This window comes from Notolabrus celidotus, chromosome 5 (assembly GCF_009762535.1).
Source record: "Notolabrus celidotus isolate fNotCel1 chromosome 5, fNotCel1.pri, whole genome shotgun sequence".
In the NCBI taxonomy this organism is placed as follows: domain Eukaryota; kingdom Metazoa; phylum Chordata; class Actinopteri; order Labriformes; family Labridae; genus Notolabrus; species Notolabrus celidotus.
This window is the reverse complement of record NC_048276.1, coordinates 39,630,275-39,651,149: the sequence shown is the minus strand read 5'-3', so window position 1 is coordinate 39,651,149 and position 20,875 is coordinate 39,630,275. Positions and strand designations below refer to the sequence as shown.

At 39.7% G+C, this 20,875-nt stretch overlaps 2 protein-coding genes across 3 annotated transcripts in view; one reads left to right on the top strand and one right to left on the bottom strand.

The window, feature by feature from the left end:
• Nucleotides 1-4,333: 4,333 nt before the first annotated feature.
• sar1b (secretion associated, Ras related GTPase 1B) lies at nt 4,334-19,441 on the bottom strand. The gene is made up of 7 exons (XM_034683795.1): nt 19,141-19,441; nt 15,480-15,555; nt 13,810-13,929; nt 13,378-13,443; nt 13,018-13,121; nt 8,909-9,040; nt 4,334-6,030 (listed from the first exon to the last, which is right to left on the bottom strand). Exons 2-7 carry the CDS (start codon nt 15,535-15,537, stop codon nt 5,914-5,916), a joined length of 597 nt encoding a protein of 198 aa, XP_034539686.1. The 5' UTR covers nt 15,538-15,555; nt 19,141-19,441; the 3' UTR covers nt 4,334-5,913.
• A 1,019-nt stretch (nt 19,442-20,460) lies between these two features.
• Nucleotides 20,461-20,875, top strand: part of sec24a (SEC24 homolog A, COPII coat complex component) — a 29,582-nt gene continuing 29,167 nt past the window's right edge. Inside the window, exon 1 of one of the 2 annotated variants that reach the window (XM_034683343.1) lies at nt 20,461-20,860. In XM_034683343.1, the coding sequence (XP_034539234.1) occupies nt 20,800-20,860 (61 nt within the window). In that variant the 5' untranslated portion in view covers nt 20,461-20,799. The remainder of the gene's footprint in view (nt 20,861-20,875) is intronic. The other variant, XM_034683342.1, reaches the window with a different exon arrangement.

Genomic DNA, 20,875 nt, shown 5'->3' with positions numbered 1-20,875 from the left:
AAGTGCACCACTTTGGATCCACGATTCAAGTCCCTGCGACACTTGGATGATGCCACTCACCAGAGTCTATGGAGCACTCACCACAGAGATTGTGGTGAGCATTGAACAAGTAAGAACAAATCTTTTATTAATTGAAGAAATTGTATTTTCTAGTGTATGAATTGTAAATACGATTTAAATTAAATATTATTTAAATATTTTTTTTTATTTAAATAAAAATGTATGTTAATAACAAATGTTAACATTAACAATGTTTCTATTTCTCCAGGACCAAGCCACAGGCACCACAGAAGCAATCACCTCCACAGAGACTCAAGCAGAAGACTCATCAGATTCATCATCAGCATCTCCACCAGAGAAGAAGTCAGCCATGAAGGAGTTGTTTGGAGAACGGTTCATGGCCCAGGAGCCAAGGACCAGGTCTGCAGACTAAGTGGCAGAGGAGGAGATGAACTTGTACAGGTTAGCGGACTGCATTCCCACAGATGGTAACCCACTGCCCCCAGTGAGAGAGTGTTTTCCACAGCAGGTGACATTGTCACAGCAAGCAGATCTGTCAGTAGAACATGTGGACATCCTCATTTTTCTGAAGAAAAGCTTGAAAATTGAGTAAAACTGATTTTTGTTTTTTTTGTTTTTAGGTGGTCCTTTTATTTAAGTTGTTTATGTTTTATATGCAGCTAAGTGTACTAGTAGCACTCCAGAAGATGGGTGAGGTGTAGCTCCATCAGAGAGGGATTTATTTTATAAGGACCTGTTTTTGTTTAATATGCTGCTGAAAATATACCCCAGAAGATGGGTATGGTATAGCTTTTATTCTGTAAAGAGCAATTTATATGTTCTGTTGTCATTATGATATAAAAAGAGTAAACACAGTTGTTTGACAATAAATGGCTTCACCTGACCACTAACCATGAGTGAAAAAAAAGATTTTCTCTTATCATTCATATTCTTTGAAAAATTGCCAAAAATCACAAATTCTGCCAGGGTATGTAAACTTATGAGCACAACTGTATACTCTGCTGCTAAGAATGCACCACAGAAGATGGGTGATTTCTCCATCAGATACATTTATTTTTTATTATTCTTATTATTTTTACATGGTGCTGTTTTTGTTTTATATGGTGCTAAGTATGCACAGCAGAACATGTGTCAGTTTTGCTGCACCTGATACATTTAATTTTTCAATTGATGTTTTTTAAATATTCTTTGATTGCACACTATAGAACAGTGGTTCTTAACAGTCCCTCCAGGATTTCGCGGGATTTCTTTGTGATTGTTGCGGCCCAAAAAGCCTGAATTTGCGACAGCTTTTTGAAAAAATTGCGGTGAAAGTTGTGATTATTTTTTTTTGCTTTTTTCCCCCAATAACATCTCAGGGGCAAGTAAATATGCTAAATTACAGTTGTTTTTAGAAAGCATTCTTGATGTGGCCACTGACTGTATTTTGATTCTCTTGATTCACAGAAAAATGCCATGAAAGGACTGTATTGCACATTTACGACGGTCCCTGAATCGCAGCGACTGATGCACAGTCAGTTCACGCACTCTGAAATTAATCTACATCTTTGATGACAAGGAGTTGATCAAAACTTACTGAATGTGTCTGATGTTTCACCAAACTGGATTAAATCAAGCTGTAGATGCCGAGCTTTCTACGGTAACCACGGCAACAACGTCAAACATCAAATAGTAAACAGACGTCCCCCGGTTGTGTCTTTGTCACTAACGCACACCCGGGGTAAAAATCATCAATGAAGATGAGACAGATGCATGTAGGTGAGGAGAGCTGGTTCATAAAGCACACCTGCAGCAGGTAGAGACCAAGCTAACACTGAGCCCCTCAATCTATAAATAACAACGTTGTCATGGTCACTTGTCCTGCCTGCTGTCCCCTCTCTTCACCCGTTCTCTGTGCGTGTTTTGTTGTTGAAAAGTGCCTATCAAGTGAGGACTTATGTTTATGTTCCAAGGATGTCAAGTTGATGACAAAACCGATGACGTACAGGGGCTGAGATTGAGGTAATTGGTCAAATTTGCGGGAAAGTTGCGGTGATTGTAAAAAATTGCAGGGCCGCGAAAAAATCGCGCTGATTGGTTGAATTTGCGTTGATAGTTGCGATCGCGAAATCGCAACTTCCTGGAGGGACTGTCTAAAGTTCTTTTCATGTCAGGGATTGGGTGTGTTTGTTTTATATTCTGCCAAGGATAGACAATACATCGTCAGGGATGCACAAATGATACAGTAATGCATTTGGTTGATACTGTGTTGTTAGAATGTTTCAAAATATATTTACGGAGCTATTAATTTGTTGTATATACACTCTGCTGCTAAGAATGCACCACAGAAGATGGGTGTTTTCTCCATCAGATAATTTTTTTTAAAATTATTATTATTATTATTTTTACATGGTGCTGTTTTTGTTTTATATGGTGCTAAGTATGCACAGCAGAACATGTGTAAAGTATCGCTGCACCTGAAAAGTTGGTCATTTCAATAAATCAAGAAAAAAAGGCATGGAAATTTCTCTTTTTTTGTATCGAAAACGTATCGAAAACGAATCGAACCGTGACAAAAACGTATCAAACTGAACCGAACCGTGAGTTTTGTGTATTTTTGCACCCCTAATCTCCATGTATTCTTTTATCAACGATCAAAAGCAAAATCTTTTTTCCCCCTTTCATTTCTTTCAAAAGTACATAGTTGCCTGACTTATAAATCTTCGGATCAGATGCAGTTTTATTTTTGCTTAGCTGTTGCCAAACACTATTCGCTCATCAAAAGGTTTCCAGTCAAACAGGTACGCAAAACAGTTCACCACAAAGCACTGCAGCAGAGACTAAAAATGAACGTTACAGCTTTTCCTGAACTTAATCTGTAAAGAATATGCATCCGATGCTTTATTTTTTTTGCATGTAATGCTTTAGTCACAATAAATAGACCAAATGTATAAAACAAACTGTATCTCTCAGCTATTAGTTCATAATTGTTAGCTTTCTGAATGACCCTTTTTACAGTTAGTTTGTTAAATGACTATCTGCTTTTCTCATGCATAACTTCAAGGAAACTTTTTACATGTTGAAAGTATAAGTTTCTAATTTAACAGAAAGATTTGAATGGAATATAACCTCATCTATTGTTGGAAAATGATGAAACCCACTGGTTCCAGCTGAAGAAAAACAGGCCCAAAGCATGATGCTGCCCCCGCCATGCTTCTCTGTGGGTCTGGTGTTCTTTATGTGATGTGCAGTGTTGTTTTTATGACAAACATACCTTATAGAATTATGGCCAAAAAGTTCAACCTTGGTTTCATCAGACCATAAAACATTTGATGCTTTTGGGAGACTTCATGTATGTTTTTGAAACATGTTGCTGGGCTTGGAGGTTTTTCTTCCGTCTTGCCACCCTGCCCATAGCAGAAACATATGAAGAATAGGAGAGATGTTATCACATGTAGCCAGTACTAGTCAGAAATCCCTGCAGCTCCTTTAATGTTGCTGTAGGCCTCTTGGAAGCCTCCCTGAACAGTTTTCTTCTGGTCTTGTCATCAGTTTTGGAGGGACGTCCAGTTCTTGGTAATGTCACTGTTGTTCCATATTTTCTCCACTTGATGGTGACGGTCTTCTTTGTGGTCCATGGTGTATCTAATGCCTTGGAACATGTTTGTACCCTTCTCCTGACTGATACCTTTCAACAATGAGATCCCTCTGATGCTTTGGAAGCTCTCTGTGGACCATGGCTTTTGCTGTAAGATGAAACTGAGAACATGTCATGAAACTCCTCCTAGAACAGCTGATCTTTATTGGGATTAATCAAAGTCACTTTAAATTATGACAGGTGTATACTGACTACTATTTGTCATGAGTTTGAATGTGATTGTTTATTCTGAACACAGCCACATCCCCAGTTATAAGACGGTGTGTATACTTATGCAACCACATTATTTGAGTTATTTATTTTTTATTCTTCCCCCTAAAATATTATAATTTTTTGTTCAGTTGAATTGTTCATGTTATAGGTCACATAAAAGGTGGAAAAAGTTCTGACATGATTTATCTTGGTCTCATTTTTACATCATAAAACCTGGAATTTTGACAGGGGTGTGCAGACTTTTGATATCCATTGCATATAATCATATGCAAGTCACAATGGACATCTTTTTGGTGCAGTTTATACATCTAGTACTTTTCCTTATGTTTCTGTACTTTCACATGAGCTGAATGAAGGACTAACTTTCAGCTGAGAATTTTACACTATTAAATGAACTGTATATACTTCATAACAGCTGATCTGACTACATATAAGTGAAAAGAAAAATGCATAGTGGGTCAGTTTTAAAGCCTGTTATTCATTGAAAACATTTATTACATTTTTATGATGCAAACAACAGCAAGTCCCACTCTTGTTGGAACAGCTCATCACATAGTCATGAGGGAACGAAATAGACACAGAGGGACAGGGACAGAAAAAACGTGTATTAAGCGCAATTCCGTTGTTTCTGTTAAAAAAGAAAAGAAATACATGACAATCAGCTTTTATTGTAAATTTTGGCATCTTTCCCACTCCTGTGGTTCTCTCTGGAGTATCAGTCATCAAAAATCAAAAGAACAAGGCATGCATAATAGTTTCTCATAATGCACATAGATCAAAGGATACCACTTATTAAAACAAAATCCATGTACGGTGTTCATGTACATTTCATATATATATGGTCCCTTTCTTAGAGGCTTCGTGGGCCTATCTACCTGTTCCCGCTATAGGACTATGTCCTCTGTTATCTACGCTTGGTCACTAGATTCTCCCTGTAGGATGGACTTCTAAGAATGATGATTACTAGATGTTATAACCATCTGTCTACTCCTCCCTTCATCTCTTACTGCATGTTATTATCAAGCTATTTATCCCAAAGTTTCATTTATTTAAATAGTTTCCATCGCATCAACTGACCCACGTGCCGTCTGCACAATTTTATCAACATTTCCTGGGTTATATAGCCTTTATTATTTTCTATTAAAAATTCTATACCATCTGCTGCACTACCACCCTGGGCCTTTCTTTAAAAGGGGAGCCCACAGATTACTTGAATCCATTCAATGCAACTGTGCCCACAAGACAGAAAAGTCTGGAACAAAGTACTTTAGCTTCCATGTAACCCTAAAAGAATCAATCAAATATCTGATACACTAAGTTAAATGCACTGGTCAATTTGTATAAATCAGTGAACAGCCAAGCATTTATAGTGAAGGCTGTATATGTGGCCACACATTTTATTTATTGAAATGTAAAAAAAAAAAAAAAAAAAAAAAAAAAAAAGAGAGAAAAGAAAATGGAAACAGGACAAACCAAAACGTGTTGATTAAATACAATGCTGAATGAATGTCTTCACTGTTAAAAAAGTGTACTGCAATGTATATAACTACGTTGCTCTCTCTCACTGCTCAAAATGAGTTTAAGAGGGGACAGAGGCATCAGGATTGTTGATATACCAATGGAATCATATAAAGATTTACAGTTATAATGCATCTATCATCACACTCAACTGATGGCAGAATGGGAGGAGACAAGGGCAGCAAATGACAAACACAATATAGAAAAGAGTCATCCTTTTGAATTTCAACACCCTTTGCGGTGGAACCAATGCTATGTTACTCTCTTAGAAAAAGACGGCGATGAACATGAGTGTGTGTGTGTGCTCAAACAGGTATGATTTCTGTAAGTGCGGAACCAAATGTTCGACCAATAAAAGTCTATTGGGATCAAGTTGTACTGCTTTCTCTGAAGGGGGAGGCAGACTTGTTAGCCAAACATGGGGCTGAGTAAGATGGTACTGGTGGCATCGATGGGCGTCTTGAGTGGTTGGGTTTAGCATCCCCCCTGATGGTGGTGGTGGTGTATTACGGGGCTTGGCTGCTTTAATCAATGTATTGGGAGAGCCAGCGGAAACCATCACCGTAGCCCTGCCTCTTCAATACACTGCACATGAACACCTCCAGTGGTCTTGTGTTCAGCTCCTTCATGGCAATGTTGCCCTGCGAGAAAAACAAGACACTAAGTCACACTGTGTCCAATTTCTTCTTCTTCTACTCTGAGGAAGTCAAGTTATGCTCTTGACAAAATAGAATAACTGCCTTGACTTTGTGTGCTTTTGCCAACTAGTGCAGTTTACATACATCAGTACACCTGTGGCCAGGACAGGAGTTCTATGTATGTTTAATCCATATTTGAATTCAAAACATCATCAGAATCAGAAATACACCATGATCACTTACAGTATCTCACAAAAGTGATTACACCCCTCACATATCTCCTAAAGCTGATGCACAAGACAGCCTGCAAACAGTTTGCTAAAGACAGCAGACTAAGCACATGGATTACTGGAACCATGTCTTGTGGTCTGATGAGACCAAGATAAACTTATTTGTTTCAGAAGGTGTCAAGCGTGTGTGGTGGCAACCAGGTAAGGAGTACAAAGACAAGTGTGTCTTGTCTACATACAGTCAAGCATGGTGGTGGGAGTGTCATAGTCTGGGTCTGCATGAGTGCTGCCGGCACTCCGGAGCTACAGTTCATTGAGGGAACCATGAATGCCAACATGTACTCTGAAGTACTGAAGCAGAGCATGATCCCCACCCTTCGAAAACTGGACCACAGAGCAGTACTCCAACATGATAACGACCCCAAACACATCCACAAGACAGCCACTGCCTTGCTAAAGAAGCTGAGGGTAAAGGTGATGGAGTGACCAAGCATGTCTCCAGACCTAAACCCCATAGAGCATCTGTGGGGCATCCTCAAACGGAAGGTGGAGGAGCTCAAGGTCTCTAACATCCACCAGCTCCGTGATGTCGCCACGGAGGAGTGGAAGAGGATTCCAGTGGCAACCTGTGAAGCTCTGGTGAACTCCATGCCCAAGAGGGTAAAGGCAGTGCTGGAAAATAATGGTGGCCACAGAAAATATTGACACTTTGGGCCTAATTTGGACATTTTCACTAGGGGATGTACTCACTTTTGTTGCCGTTTGTTTAGACATTAATGGCTGTGTGTTGAGTTATTTTGAGGGGACAGTAAATTTACACTGTTATACAAGCTGTACACTGACCACTTTACATAGTATCAACGTGTCATTTCTTCAGAGTTATCCCATGAAAAGATATAATTAAATATTTGCAGAAATGTGAGGGGTGTACTTACTTTTGTGAGATACTGTTCATGGGAAGAGAAAATACAAAAGAGCATCTCTCTTTCTCCTGGTTTCTCTGCAGAGCATGTAGAGTCAGAATACCAACAGCCCATGGCCAGCACATAATCTGTGCCCTTGTTCTTTTATATATAAAAACAGAAATTAACTACTGTGGCCTGGTGAGTTTAGAAAAAGAAAGGGGACCCGTGCTTAAATGCAACTTTGAACATGTAAACATGTGAAATTAAGTTTTAAGTTTCTCTTTCAGTTTAGTTAACAGGCAAGTCAAATATACTTCAACTTAAAGGTGACATATCATTCAAAATAGACTTTTTAATGGTTCTCTACCTGAAATATGTTTCCCTGGTATGTCTACAAACCCCCCGAGAATGAAAAAAATCCATTCTACCCCTGTTCTGATTTCTCCACCTTTCTGTAAATGTGTGCTGAAACGAGCCGTTTCAGACTTCCGTGTTTTTGTTACGTCACAATATCCGGTCTGTCACGGAGTCAGAGCTCGGAGCTTGTTCAGCCCATAGACTGTATAAAATACAACTCAATCCCTCCTCCGTTTTTCATTACCTGCACACGTGTGCTAACAAGGAGCTTAGGAGGGAGGCATGCTAGTTGTAGGCTGTCTTAATAAACACAAAGGTCGGTTTTACTCCCCACGTCTGCAGATTTGAAGATCTAGTGGAGGATTTTTATTTTCCATGGAAAAGTGCTAGCACTAGTTAGCTACATGTCGTAGCTGTAGCTGTAGCTGTAGCTGTAGCTGTAGCTGTAGCTGTAGCTGTAGCTGTAGCTGTAGCTGTAGCTGTAGCTGTGTACCAAGACATACGTCGACATACTGATAAATAAAACAACAAGAAACACTAAATCTGTGACCAATCCTTCATAAAAGGTCCTGCTGCCTTTCTGGCAGAGGTTGGTTTTACTCCCCACGTCTGCAGATTTGAAGATCTAGTGGATGATTTTTATTTATCATGGAGAAGTGCTAGTCCTAGTTAGCATAGCCAAATAGCTACATGTTCGTAGCTGTGTACCAAGACACACGTCTACATACTGATAAATAAAACAACAAGAAACACTAAATCTGTGACCAATCCTTCAGAAAGGTCCTGCTGCAGGCGCCTCTCCATCAGGATCAGATTCTGGATAAGATTCAGAGGGTTGAAGTAACGCTATCTGTGAGCAGCCGTGGATATTCAGCCAACATGTAAACATTAGATCAACGTGCTGGAGAGCCCAGGCCACATCCACTTCCTGAGGGGGCATGGTCAGAGAGAAAACAGAGTGTTCTGAGGAGGGCTGAAGAAGAGGGCTTTTCAGGCATGCCTAAATTTAATTTCAAAGTGTTTTTTTAAGCATAAACTTTAGAGACATGTTTTGGGGACCTCTTAGACCAATATATATTGATGAAAAAAGCGTGATATGTCACCTTTAATGTCCAGCAGAAGTGATAAAGGTAAAGCTGACAAATGGACCAGCACCAGTTTGTTGAATCATGACTGCAGTGACTTGAGTCTACTTTGAAAAAAGTTTGACTGTACTGCAGTAAGGACTGTTCAACTTGTTGCCCACGATGGATCTCCATGTATTCTTTTGTCAACGATCATTCATTTTTTTGAAAAGTACATAGTTGCCTGACTTATAAATCCTCGGATCAGATGCCTAAGAGAAAAGGGGAATGTTAGAGTTATGATAGAGTTGAAATGTCTACTCACTTTGCCTGTCGTCTGTCCATACAATCCAAACAGTTCCCTCAGTTTCTCCTCACTGATGGCATCATTTCTGTCGATCTTGTTGCCCAGGATCAGGATAGGCACATTTCCGATAGTTTCGTCTGTCATTAATGCCTGAGAGAGAAAGAGTCATTATTAAAATGTGGCTTTTGCATGTGTTCTCAAGGTTATAAAGGAAAAAAATGTAGCTCTCATACCACTTTGTGTTAATCAAAATACATCATATCTAAATACCACAAATTTTGATATGTCCTCCAGGATTCATTTGTTGTAGTTGTGTAAGATTTAACCAGCTAATTTCCTACTTTTTACCAGAATTAAACTTTGTATAATCCTTACAAACTGAGAATATATACAATACTTATGTAGTTGGTTGAGAGAAATTGCAGACGTGATATTTAGCATGCACATAAATCTCAGACATTGATTTGTTGTTACTGAGCTGAAAATTCCATTCGATTGTCACTGGCATCTACTTTACAATTGGTAAACCAGTACTGGAGGGAAGTGCTGCTGGTAGCAGGCAGTGGCACAATTCAGTGTATGTCTTAACCTTGCATGTTTACATTTTAGAGCACAGTTTACCAAGACAAATTCCTTGTGTGTTCAAGCATACCTGGCCAATAAAGCTGATTCTGATCTTACAGCCATGCAGTAAGTCTTTGCAATTTTCTCCTCTGAATCTCACACCTCTACACATGTATGTCTAACATATGTTGCTAATGGTTTCTTCTTCTTTTGCAATGTTATGCAGTTAGCATTCTTCTTTTGTTTTCAATGCTGTTAGCATTATCCTTTTTTTTATTTAATTCAGTTAACAGTTTTTTGGTGCGCTACAGCCACCGTCTGACTTTTTCATGTTTTATAAATGAATCAACTTCAAATCAGAGATGTACATTTCAAGTATTATTTGTGATTGATCTTTGGAAATGTTAACAATCAATTATTGATTAATGAGTTTTTTCCACTGGATCAAATTTTCCTTTACAACACAATGTATATAACTGACAGTATTAAATATCTACGGATCGTATTGAGGTGTTCAAAATGTTAAACACGCTGAATATCAACGTGTGGAGCAGGCTTATAATCTCTGCGGACATACAGTCATAAAAGTGAAGGCTCAGACTTCAACAAGGGAACTGAACAGAAACATATTTCAGACTCACAGTGTCCAGTTTTCTGTCTACTTGTTCTTATTGAGAAAAATAAGCATGTGAACGTGGTCAGGTGTCAGCCGGGAGCACAACCGGGTCAGAATCAGTCCGGTGACGAAGGAGAAAAAAAAGCGCTCGTGGAGACTGGTCACTCAGCTGCAGCCCCCAGCTGAGCGTTTCCGCTGTGAGCAACACCATCAGTCAGCTGGTTCACATCGAAGCATGCTTTAAACTTAAAACACCTCCCTGAATAGTGAACCAAATATAAGACCACATGATGTTTGTGCCTTGTGATAGAAAATCCAAACAAAAATATGTGTTTGAGTAAGTTCTTAACAATCATTTAATCCATACTTGATTAATTGTGGACATCCCTTGTTCAAATATTTGAAATAATAACCCATCGCTACCTAACAGATGTGCAAAACTATTACCAGACAGTGTATAGACTTCCATCAGCTACATAGAGAACAATGGCTTCAAGGAAAAGGTTGAGGCGTAAAAAGACGTTGCTCGATTTAAAAAAGGACCAATATCCACAGTGTCTGCCTTTCAATCACTCTCTATACTGAAAAAGTTTCATGCACCATATAAGTTGTTCATCTATACAACTGTCACATAAATATTGTGCTGAGGTTTTTTTCTGTTTGTCTTTCCTTCCAATTTAAAAAAAACATTTTTACACTATAAGATCCTTTTCTCTTCTTTGGCTGTTAAACAGAGAATGAACTGCACATTAGCTTTTACTTCAAATTTGCTTCTTAATAACCTTTAACAACCTGCTAATCCCACATTATCCAACATTCTGGATACAAGAAAAAAAAACAATCTGCCTGTGCTAACATTGGTTTTGCTCATTTTGATGTCATTTTTTGGAGTATCCTCTGACTTGTATCCCCAAATCTGTGGAATCTAAGGGGTGCAGCTCGCGCGGCTGGAAGTGAAGCTTTCACAAAAACTCCTCCCCCTGGTAACTGGCTGCAGTATCATTCAAAAACTCTGTCTCCCCCATTCATTTGACTGGGGCTGTGGTCAAACTTTAAAAAATAAATACACGTCATACGAATGTTTCTCCCATCCGTATGCTGTGGTGATATGTAGTTATTATTTGACTGTTTTGTGTTCAAGGCCTCTTTTTTCTGAAAAGACACTTTTTCGTAGTTATTAGAGGTTAAAAAACAGGGTTTTACTTTCGGGTTTGCTTTGATTGACAGCTGCCGTAGATGGAAACTCCATAGGATCTCGTGACGGTACGCTGAAGGGCAGAGCTAGTTTCTGTGGCAACACAGAAATTACCGTGGCAACCATGGTGGCAACACAGAAATTCTCTACAGCACAGACTCTGACTGCACAATGGCTGCGCATTGGAATGGGTTTTTTTTGGCTTCAAAACTGTACAACGGGAAAAGCAGAGCAAGGCTGTCTACTTTTTTTTTTACAGTCTATGGTTAAAACGCAAGTTATGGTCTGGCCACTCTTTTTCTTTTTTTTTTTAACTTATAGAACAATTTATACAGGATAGGCTCACAGCTGCCCCATGCAACAATACCAAGTGAGGATAACGTAAGGTAATGACGTCACCACTCAACATAAATCATGATGACCCAAGAGACAGAGATCCAACACTCAACTTTTGCTAGCACTGTAGACACAATGGGCCTCATTCATGTGTGTCGGGGCGCAGGGGTCACAGACAAACTTGCCATGTCCGATGCAGATGATGGCAAATATTTAATATCATAGACTGCACACTGATTAACCTGCCAACTGTTTTTAATTAACTCCAACTGTGTTCCAAAGTTACTATCGTTAACGAGAAATAATGAAAACGAGAGGTGAAAAAACATTTTCGTTAACTGAAATAAAAATAAAAATAGAAACGAGGCTTCACCAAAAAACAAAAACTAGCTGGAACTGTATTGTGAGTTTACAAAACTAACTAAAATGAACTAAAATTATAGAGAAAATGTGTTTAGTTTTCGTCTTTGCCAATCTATCTCATACATAAACTCAGTGTTTCGAGTGGATATAATAAAGTTTGAGACTGATCTGGTGAACGTCTCTGCTCTCTGCATCTGCAAGGGAGCGCAATAACTGCGAGGCAGAGCTGCAGGAGGAGTAAGTCGAGACAAACTCTCACTCTCTTAAGTTAATCAGCGTTCCTGTGTGTGTGAATGCCCAACAAGCAAGATGTGTTTCCTATAATTATAATGAGCGGAGAACTGACTTTTCCCGTCCATAGGCATTCACAAAGGCATTCATGCCAAAGGCATGAAAAATGTTAAAGTATAATAACCTTGCTGTGTTCATTTTGCAACCCGTAGCCTGGGTATGAAATCACACACACACACACACACACACACACACACACACACACACACACACACACACACACACACACACACACACACACACACACACACACACACACACACACACACACACACACACACACACACACACACACACACACGTAATAGGAAGAAATCAGCTGACAGCATTTTACAGGATCGATAGAGAGCGAAACTTAAAATTTCATTGTAGGTGTCATATCTAATTTAACGATCTAAATATGAATCTGTGAGCCTCGGTTTTTCTGCCTGAAAATGCACTGTACCTATACGAGCTAATTCTCCACCACAGACAGATTTACTTTGCTCCACACTGACATGAAAACTTGCGCACATGGACTGAGACCTGCCGTGGGGGTTTGAGTGTATTCTCTGCCTACGTTCAAATTAATAGATGCAGACCTTTGCGTGGAAATGGTCGTACACCCTGTTTTCGGTCGTACGCATGTTTGATAAATGAGGGCCCAGAACACCAAGCATTTGACTGACTTGAATTTGTTCGTTTTTCTAATTTTCTCCAGCTCTGAATGCAAAATACATGTTTTACAGTGTTGCAGTGACATGGCATGTAGCCGGCACTTACATCAAGTTCTGCTTTTGATTCAGCCAACCTGACATGGTCTGCACAGTCTACAAGGAAGACGATGCCGTTAATGGCAGGGAGGTAGTTTTTCCAAACTCGGCGGGCTGTGTAAACAAACAGACACAAAAACAAACAATTAAGTTTTACAGTCCTGTCCGTCTAAACATTTTGCACTAACAGCTGTGATATATCATATTACCGCAGCAAGTCAATGTGTTATTCCACACATGTAGATAATGTATGTGGCCTGAAGGAAACTTTCTTATATCACTGTACATTTATCTCTAGATCACAACAGAAGGTGGTATTGGACCTTAACTTACATGTGGCCACCATTCAAAAACATTCAAATACACACACCTTGTGCGTGGCCTCCAAGGTCAAAGGTGGTAAAAGTCATGCCAGCGATCGTCAGCTCTTCTGAGGCTGAAGGTAGAGAACAAAATGTAAAAGTCAGTAAGTAAAGAATAAACAGACAGATGTTATTGTTTCTCCCTTTCCTTTATTCCTTATATCACACATCGTTTTCCTCACAAATAAAGGAAATAAAACAAACACACAATCATATCAAGTATTTTAAAATCTGCAGCGTGAATAGCTCAATAATAAATGGTGTCTTTGCCAAAGTATACACAATATTTGACACAGTTTGGAGTACAGCTCATACCCATTCAAGAGTAGTTTAAAAGTTGCAAATATATACATGCATGTGAATAACCTGCTTGATATGTTCTTGCACGCATGGCTTTTAACAACTAAGAGAATGTGTGTGGGAGAGTGGCAACAACTCACTTGGATGTAAAGTTGGCACATGCTGTCCCAATCTGTCATCTTTGAGCATGTGCAGAAGCGTCGTTTTTCCAGCATTATCCAGGCCAAGAAATACTAACTTGCCGCATTTCTTGTACAGTCCTGAAACAGGGCCAGAAGCATTTAAGGATACAAACCTGGACACGAGAAATCAACCTTTTCAGATGTGCTGACTCTCAAATCACACAAACCTGGTGTTTCACATTTTCAAATAAGAAAACAACATTTGAACACTAACAACACAAGTTAAAACAGGCTCTTGTCTTAGATGTGAGTGAAGCTGGAATCTACTGAGGAATGGTCCTACTGATAAATGACACACTCAGGTCTCTCCTTCAAAGGCAGCCTGACGGGATCTCAGTCTTATCGGCAGCTGTGTTGGATTGGTGAATTGACTAACAGACATAATAGAGAGACGGTGTAAATAAAGCTTGTGACCAGATTACAAGGCTCTGTGTTCACCACTCTCTGAGTCAGCACAGTGATACCCGGTGAATTTATGATTTTTTTTCGGAGTCAGCTCTGACTAACGTCGCCATTACTCACAGCAGTACAATGCTACCTGTCTGACAGGTAGAACAGGACCGACGGCTTCACAGGACGAGCTCTGACACAGAAACTAGTGCAGCACACCTCTGGGAGAGGAGCAGCTGCTACATCTAACAAGACTTTCTACCAGACTTCAGTTGGATACAACAATGGGGTGTAAAATCATGTTATGCTTCTTTCAGAGGTTTTTTCTTTGTTTTATTTGTGCTCACGCAACATTTTATTACTTGTAACAGTCAGATTACCTCTGGTTAAGGTAGCATGTTATTAGTAATTTCACAAAACCTTAACATCTGACAACAAAACAAGAACAATATCTTGATGAGGACAACCACATCATGGCAGAGTTATGAGTGCTGTTCAGTGTCATTCATGCTACTCCACCAGAAACACTTAGAAATGAACATTAATATTAAGTCTACCTTCAAACGCCCAATAGCCTTCATAACCTATGCCAATAATAGGGATGGGCATTTCAATAATCACTGTTTTGAGCTACAGAAAAGCATTGAAGATTCATTGATTTTATTTGTTTCTCACGAGCTAAACCGCAGTAGAAACTGATAGAAAGGTGAACGGGCCTTGTGATGATACAGTTATGAAACAGAGTTAACTAACAAGGGCTTAAACTCAGGGGGTAACTAAACCTTAGGTGTCAAGTAGCATTTTTCAAGTTGCCTTCTCAACTAAACCACCAGAATATTTGAGTTTCAGATTTGACTCAGCAGGGCACAATGTAGACCAACACACGCAGAGAAACTCCTCCTCCTTTCAGCTCCTGTGACAGTGGGGAGGAACACAAGTCTGCTGTTGTGGACTTCTCTTTATGACCCCGCCCTTAACTTAAAAACTTCAGCAGAGGTGCAACACAGACCAGTACTAGGGACAGGTCTGAACCCAGAAGACATAAATGAGACTCTCACTACATTTTCATCTGTTGATCATAATACAGATGATTGTGAAAATAGCTTTATAGTTTACACTATGGCACCAACACTTTGATTTATAAGACTAACCTTTAACACTTAAGCATTCAAATATGTTACAGTAATGTTAAAAAGCATTCAACACTGAATTACAAGTGTCTGATCACCAATACTCACCTAAAAACTGTAGCATGCTATTGAAACTGCTATAAAGGTATTCAAAAACGAAGGACATATCTGGAGCTGTTGGGTCCTGAAAGAAAAGAACATCATGTTGTTTTGTCTGAAACACCAAAAACTGAAAAAACATCCTGTTAGCTCAGTTTCTTCTACTGCTTTCCTATTGGCTGTTCATATGCAAGTTGAGTTTATCTTATATTTTGGGTTGACCCATAGTTTCCTTTTCTTACTGATGGATGTTGAAGGAGAGCTTTTCAGGGGCTTCATCTGCTCGCCCTGACAGTATCTGATATCCTCAGCATGAACACAATACTTAAATGAAACTGCTGAAACAGCAAATCTGTGAATTGATCTTGCAGGTTGTATTTGTTTTCATTCACATTCTAAAGTCACAGGATGATATATGAATAAGATTTCACTTTTCACATAATGTTAGTTTTGACATTTGAAACCTTGCCAATAGGGACGAGCACCTTTAATCGACTTACCGATCAGATGTCAATGGTGTCACTAGGCGGTTAAAACTAAAACATTTGAAGCAACCAGCTGTCATCTGCCGGCTCTCTGGCTCAGTGAATTGCATGTGCCATAATGCCACAATAATTTACAACCCACACATAGACAAGCACAGATGACAGACAGCATATTGCAGCATGGCGCATTTTGGCAGTGTTTTGATGCAGAGCTTTCGTACCTTTAGACCATCGACTGTATAAAAAATGGACGTTGTCTCCGTTACATCACCCATCTGTTTCTGAAGTGCTGTTTTGAGGCCAATTGTCGACGGCAGCCATATTGCTGCTGTCGAGCGATTGTAACGTAAAGAGGCGTGGTTTGAGCCTCCTCACCAACAGCTGCAGTGTTCCCGCCTGTCAATCAAGTCAGCTGTGCCTCTCATTGGAAGACTCGTAATCTAAATATCTTCGAAATTACCGCGTTAGAAAAAATTCACCCCCATACAGTGTGTGCCGATCGAGAAATTAGCTATCCAGACTACACTCGTCTTTTGAACCAGACTGTAAACATGTTTATTTCTGCTGTAAAGATCGTCTTCTTTGAATTGGTGTGTCTGTGGTTTCCAGTACTTCTGGAGCCAGCCTCATGCGGATCCTCTGCGAATTGCAGTTTTTAGCACTTCCGCATTGGACTCATATTTTTAGACCGGAGGTTGCCGCTTGCTTTAGACCAGTCGGTTAATTTAAATACATCTGTGAAAAAGTCTACGACATGAGTGGCCTATGAACACACCTACTTGGTGAGACAGTGACGATGAGGATACACTGGCACATTTATGTTCATGTTTTCTGTTTCGCCAACACATTTTTTCCAGAAATATGTGGTCGTACTAAATGGTTTATTATTCATGTTCATTACATAGTGAGCTAGTTCAGAGGAAAATAGCTCAAAGGACAGATTAATCAATGTATCTCACAACAGGAGACTAACAGTGCAATCAATAGAAAACAACAAACACATAGTATCAGCACTGAGCTCCAGGAATCCGCAGATTGCCTCAATCTGTCTCTGTCAGTCTTTCTGATGATAAGAATAATGACTTGCATTCTATAGCCAATGATAAGCTTATTCCAGCAGGAGTCCCAGCTCCGTAACAGAACACATGCCACAGCTTGTTGCTAGCTTTGTTCATTTGTGGTTTTAGTTCACACAAGCTCCTTTTCCCCTCCATTAAGAGACATGTGATCAGCAGTTTCAGCGACAGCCACGGATATGAAAATGCAAAGTTCCTCTTACTGTTACCAAAGGATAAGCTTATAGTTATCTTCATTTGTTTTCTGAATCATAAAAGATGCTGTTTGTCAGATTGGACACACTGTTCTGGTTTCCATATTGTTGTCATTTCCTAAACTCGCTCTGTGACCGTCACAGAGGAAGGTAAGCTTGTGCTGACCTTTTGCCTTTGTTACGTAACATGCAAACAACACTGAGGCTAAAGTATATGGCAGGTATAAAGTTCAAGACCACGCAAATACAGCTGAACTACACGTCAGCTGTTGCTACACTCCAGTCGCATACGCTTACACGCCTGCCCCGGATGAAACCGGTGTTACAGATTGATCCTCCAGCATGTGGCAAGATGCAGCTGTGAGTGTGAAACAGTTTGACAGTGACTGAAAGCAGTTATAGAAGAGATGGGTGTTTGATTAGAAACTGGGATTATGTAAAGACTTTTTAAGGCAGCAAGGAGGAGTTTGTTTAGAAATGCCATCAAAGAGAAATTGAATGAGACTCCTGCCGTCAGTTGAAGCTCCCAGCTTTTTACTGCACGTTCAGGCTTTCACAACAAGGATTGTATTTGAAAGACTACGATTGTCCATACTCATGCTACAAAGTTACATTTGAAAGTTTACTATTACAACTCAACTCTCAAATTAGCTAACTAGCCAGCAGAAACCTGGTACAAACAAATGGTTGTGGTTCCTTCCGGCAGTGCAAACATGCAAGATATGAGATGAATTCATCATTATATTGGTCAAAGCAGCCATCTTATTCTAAATAGAGATCTCTAGATAATAATTGTAAATTAACTCTTTATCATGGGAGAACTAGCACAGTTATCTCACGGTAAAGAGATAAATAAGTCTCCACAAACAATTGAAATCAACTTGTTATCATGGGAGAACAGAGCTTTAGGCCTCTGTAAATTACACTCAAAATGATGTCCGATTTTAAAAAAGTTTAGGCACAGCACTGTTTAAGAAATGTGTTCTCTCGTTATTATTATTGTTGTTGTGCTTCTTATTTGTTTAGAAGTGTCTCTAAGGTTTGTTTGCTTTAGTGGTGCATATGTTACCTAAAGACAATTCGGTGACTGTTGTTCTACATTTTAAAAGAGCTTTTAGACAGATATCGTGAATTAAGCGTGTAGTCGATGTAAAAACCTTGAAAGCATGAAGCTGACTGTGGACAGAGTCCGACTGTGGACAGGGCACAGGGTCTGACTGTGGACAGGGTCTGACTGTGGACAGGGTCTGACTGTGGACAGGGTCTGACTGTGGACAGGGTCTGACAGGGTGACAGGGTCTGACTGTGGACAGGGCACAGGGTCTGACTGTGGACAGGGCACAGGGTCTGACTCTTCTGTCAGTCACAGCCGCTGTCAACGTAGCGGCGAATTAGCTCTCCTTTACCTTCACGGCTTAGTTACACAAATGGTTGGTCTTTGCCATTATTGAACACGATAGTGAATACCAACAGAACCCAGATAATAGAATAACACGTAGTCGAGCATGATTCGAACAACATGGTCCACTGAAAGCGTTTGTCTGAAGCTCTGGTGAGACTGGCTAGCAGGCTGGTTAGCAGGCAGCAACTAGCTACGTGTCATCTCGTCTAACGGGCGACGTTTCATCAAGGAGCTAGCAGCGAGTCAACAGTTAGCTCGACGCCTGACCGACGTCCTAAATAGAACGAAAGGTTGAGATTAGGGAAGTTCATCAATCCAGACAATGGACGTGAATTCCAGTATTAGATGTAATATCTGGATCAGATAACATCCAGGTCGAGTCTCTTTCATATTAACCAAGTTAGCCAACTTGGTGTTAGCAATGCTAACGTAGCCTCGTCAGGAGCCGAGATGCCGAGTCTTCACAAAGAGCCTTTTCTGCTCATTTATTCTAAAATGTTACAAAACACTTACCCGTTGTTCAGGTGTAGACTGATAAGCCGAATGTGTTCACTCTAATGGTCATATAAATGGGTCCCGTGGTCGGAAAAAGAGAGCCTGTGAACTGCCAGGTCTTCCTCTCCTGTTTCGTGTTTTGTTACTAAGCCACGACACTGCAATGGCTGTCCAACAACTCCCCAAACTCTGCCCAGACTCTGCCCTGCCGCTTCCTGTTTATGTTTCTCTCTCTTCTGTCCGGCTAGGGAACAGCTTTCAACCTCAACCTGCAGCCTGCTGTCTCTCTGTTTCCACTCTTTCCATTCAATGGAACACATGCAGGCTCTGCTAAGAGTTTAGAATACACGGACTATGAAAGTGATGAGCAAAGAACGTGCTTGAAATGGTCTTATATTTCATTCATACCTTTTGTAATATTTCCCTTTAGTTAGTTAGTCAATTGTAGACTATTAATTTTATTTTCATATTGTTCATTATATTTTATTTATATCTCGTAATGATTTTTTCCATTTATCCTTTTCAATTTTATGCCCTGTTATGCAAAGGGTGTTCACCTTATTATTTCAATAACACAAAGTTTGTTAATGCTTTGTGAGGAGCTTTTAGATGGTTATCAAACAGATTGAAAGTAATATCAATACCCCTATATGTAAAAAAAAAAGTTAAATAAAACAAGATCATCAGCATATACATTGATTATTTAGATTAGATTATGTCTGTGTGATATTTTTTTAAAGCCTGACTCAGTTGCCACAGGGTAGGTTTCAGGCAAAGTTATTGACACCGTGTTGCAGAAATAGCCTATTTTACATTTTGATAAAATCTTTAAGAATTTACTTTAAAAAAAAAAAATGTTTCTTGAAGACACTAAATTCACATGTATGGGAAAGAGTAGCAATAAGAAGTACCACTTTGTCAACACGGGTCGCCAAAATCAACAGAAAGTTTGTTACAGGAGCTTTAATGATTGTAGCATTAACAAAAAAGTAAGTTGAAACAAACCTGTTCATTGAATTTTCTGTTCAATATTACATTTTGTTAATTGTGACTGCTTCAAGCTTGGTATCTTGTATTTTTTCTATTAGCTGTGTAGTCATGAGACTCAACTTTTTAGGTTCCATTAATAGGGGTGGGAATCACAATGTAATTAAAAAAAAGAATACAATTTATAAGTAAAGCATAGCGTTGAAAGTTATCTAATTTATTGTCTTTTTTATTTTGAGTTGTCAATTTCATGCCATTTGCATTTTTGATCAATGAAAAGGGTCTCCTCAACTCTTGTTTCCAGTACATCGGAAAAACCTGAGCACCAGAGGAAATGCCACGTGTACACACTGCGCATGCCCGACGCTTTTGACGTTGATCCTGCTGGGTGATCCCAACTTCCGGTGAAAGAGGAGAAGTGTTTCACACGGTTACTCTCACAAGGCCTGTCGTTACTCACCCGCAGGTACTTGACGGGGTTTCGGTAGAAGCCATGGCCCTGTGATCACCATCGGGAAATCTAATTCACTTTGTAAAGATACTAGGCGACTTGTCTATTGGTGCCGACTTGACCAAACGCAACATCGTCAGAGCCACAGGTTTAAACGTTAGCTAGGAGGCTAGCTACAGACGCAGCTAGCTATTCGCCAACCAAGCACCTTTAAATTAGACTCTGGTGTCTGTTTCAAGATGTCAACGGCGGGGTTCAACTCTCAGAATGGGACGGGGACAGGACAGGCATACGCCAATGGTAAGTAGTGTAAAA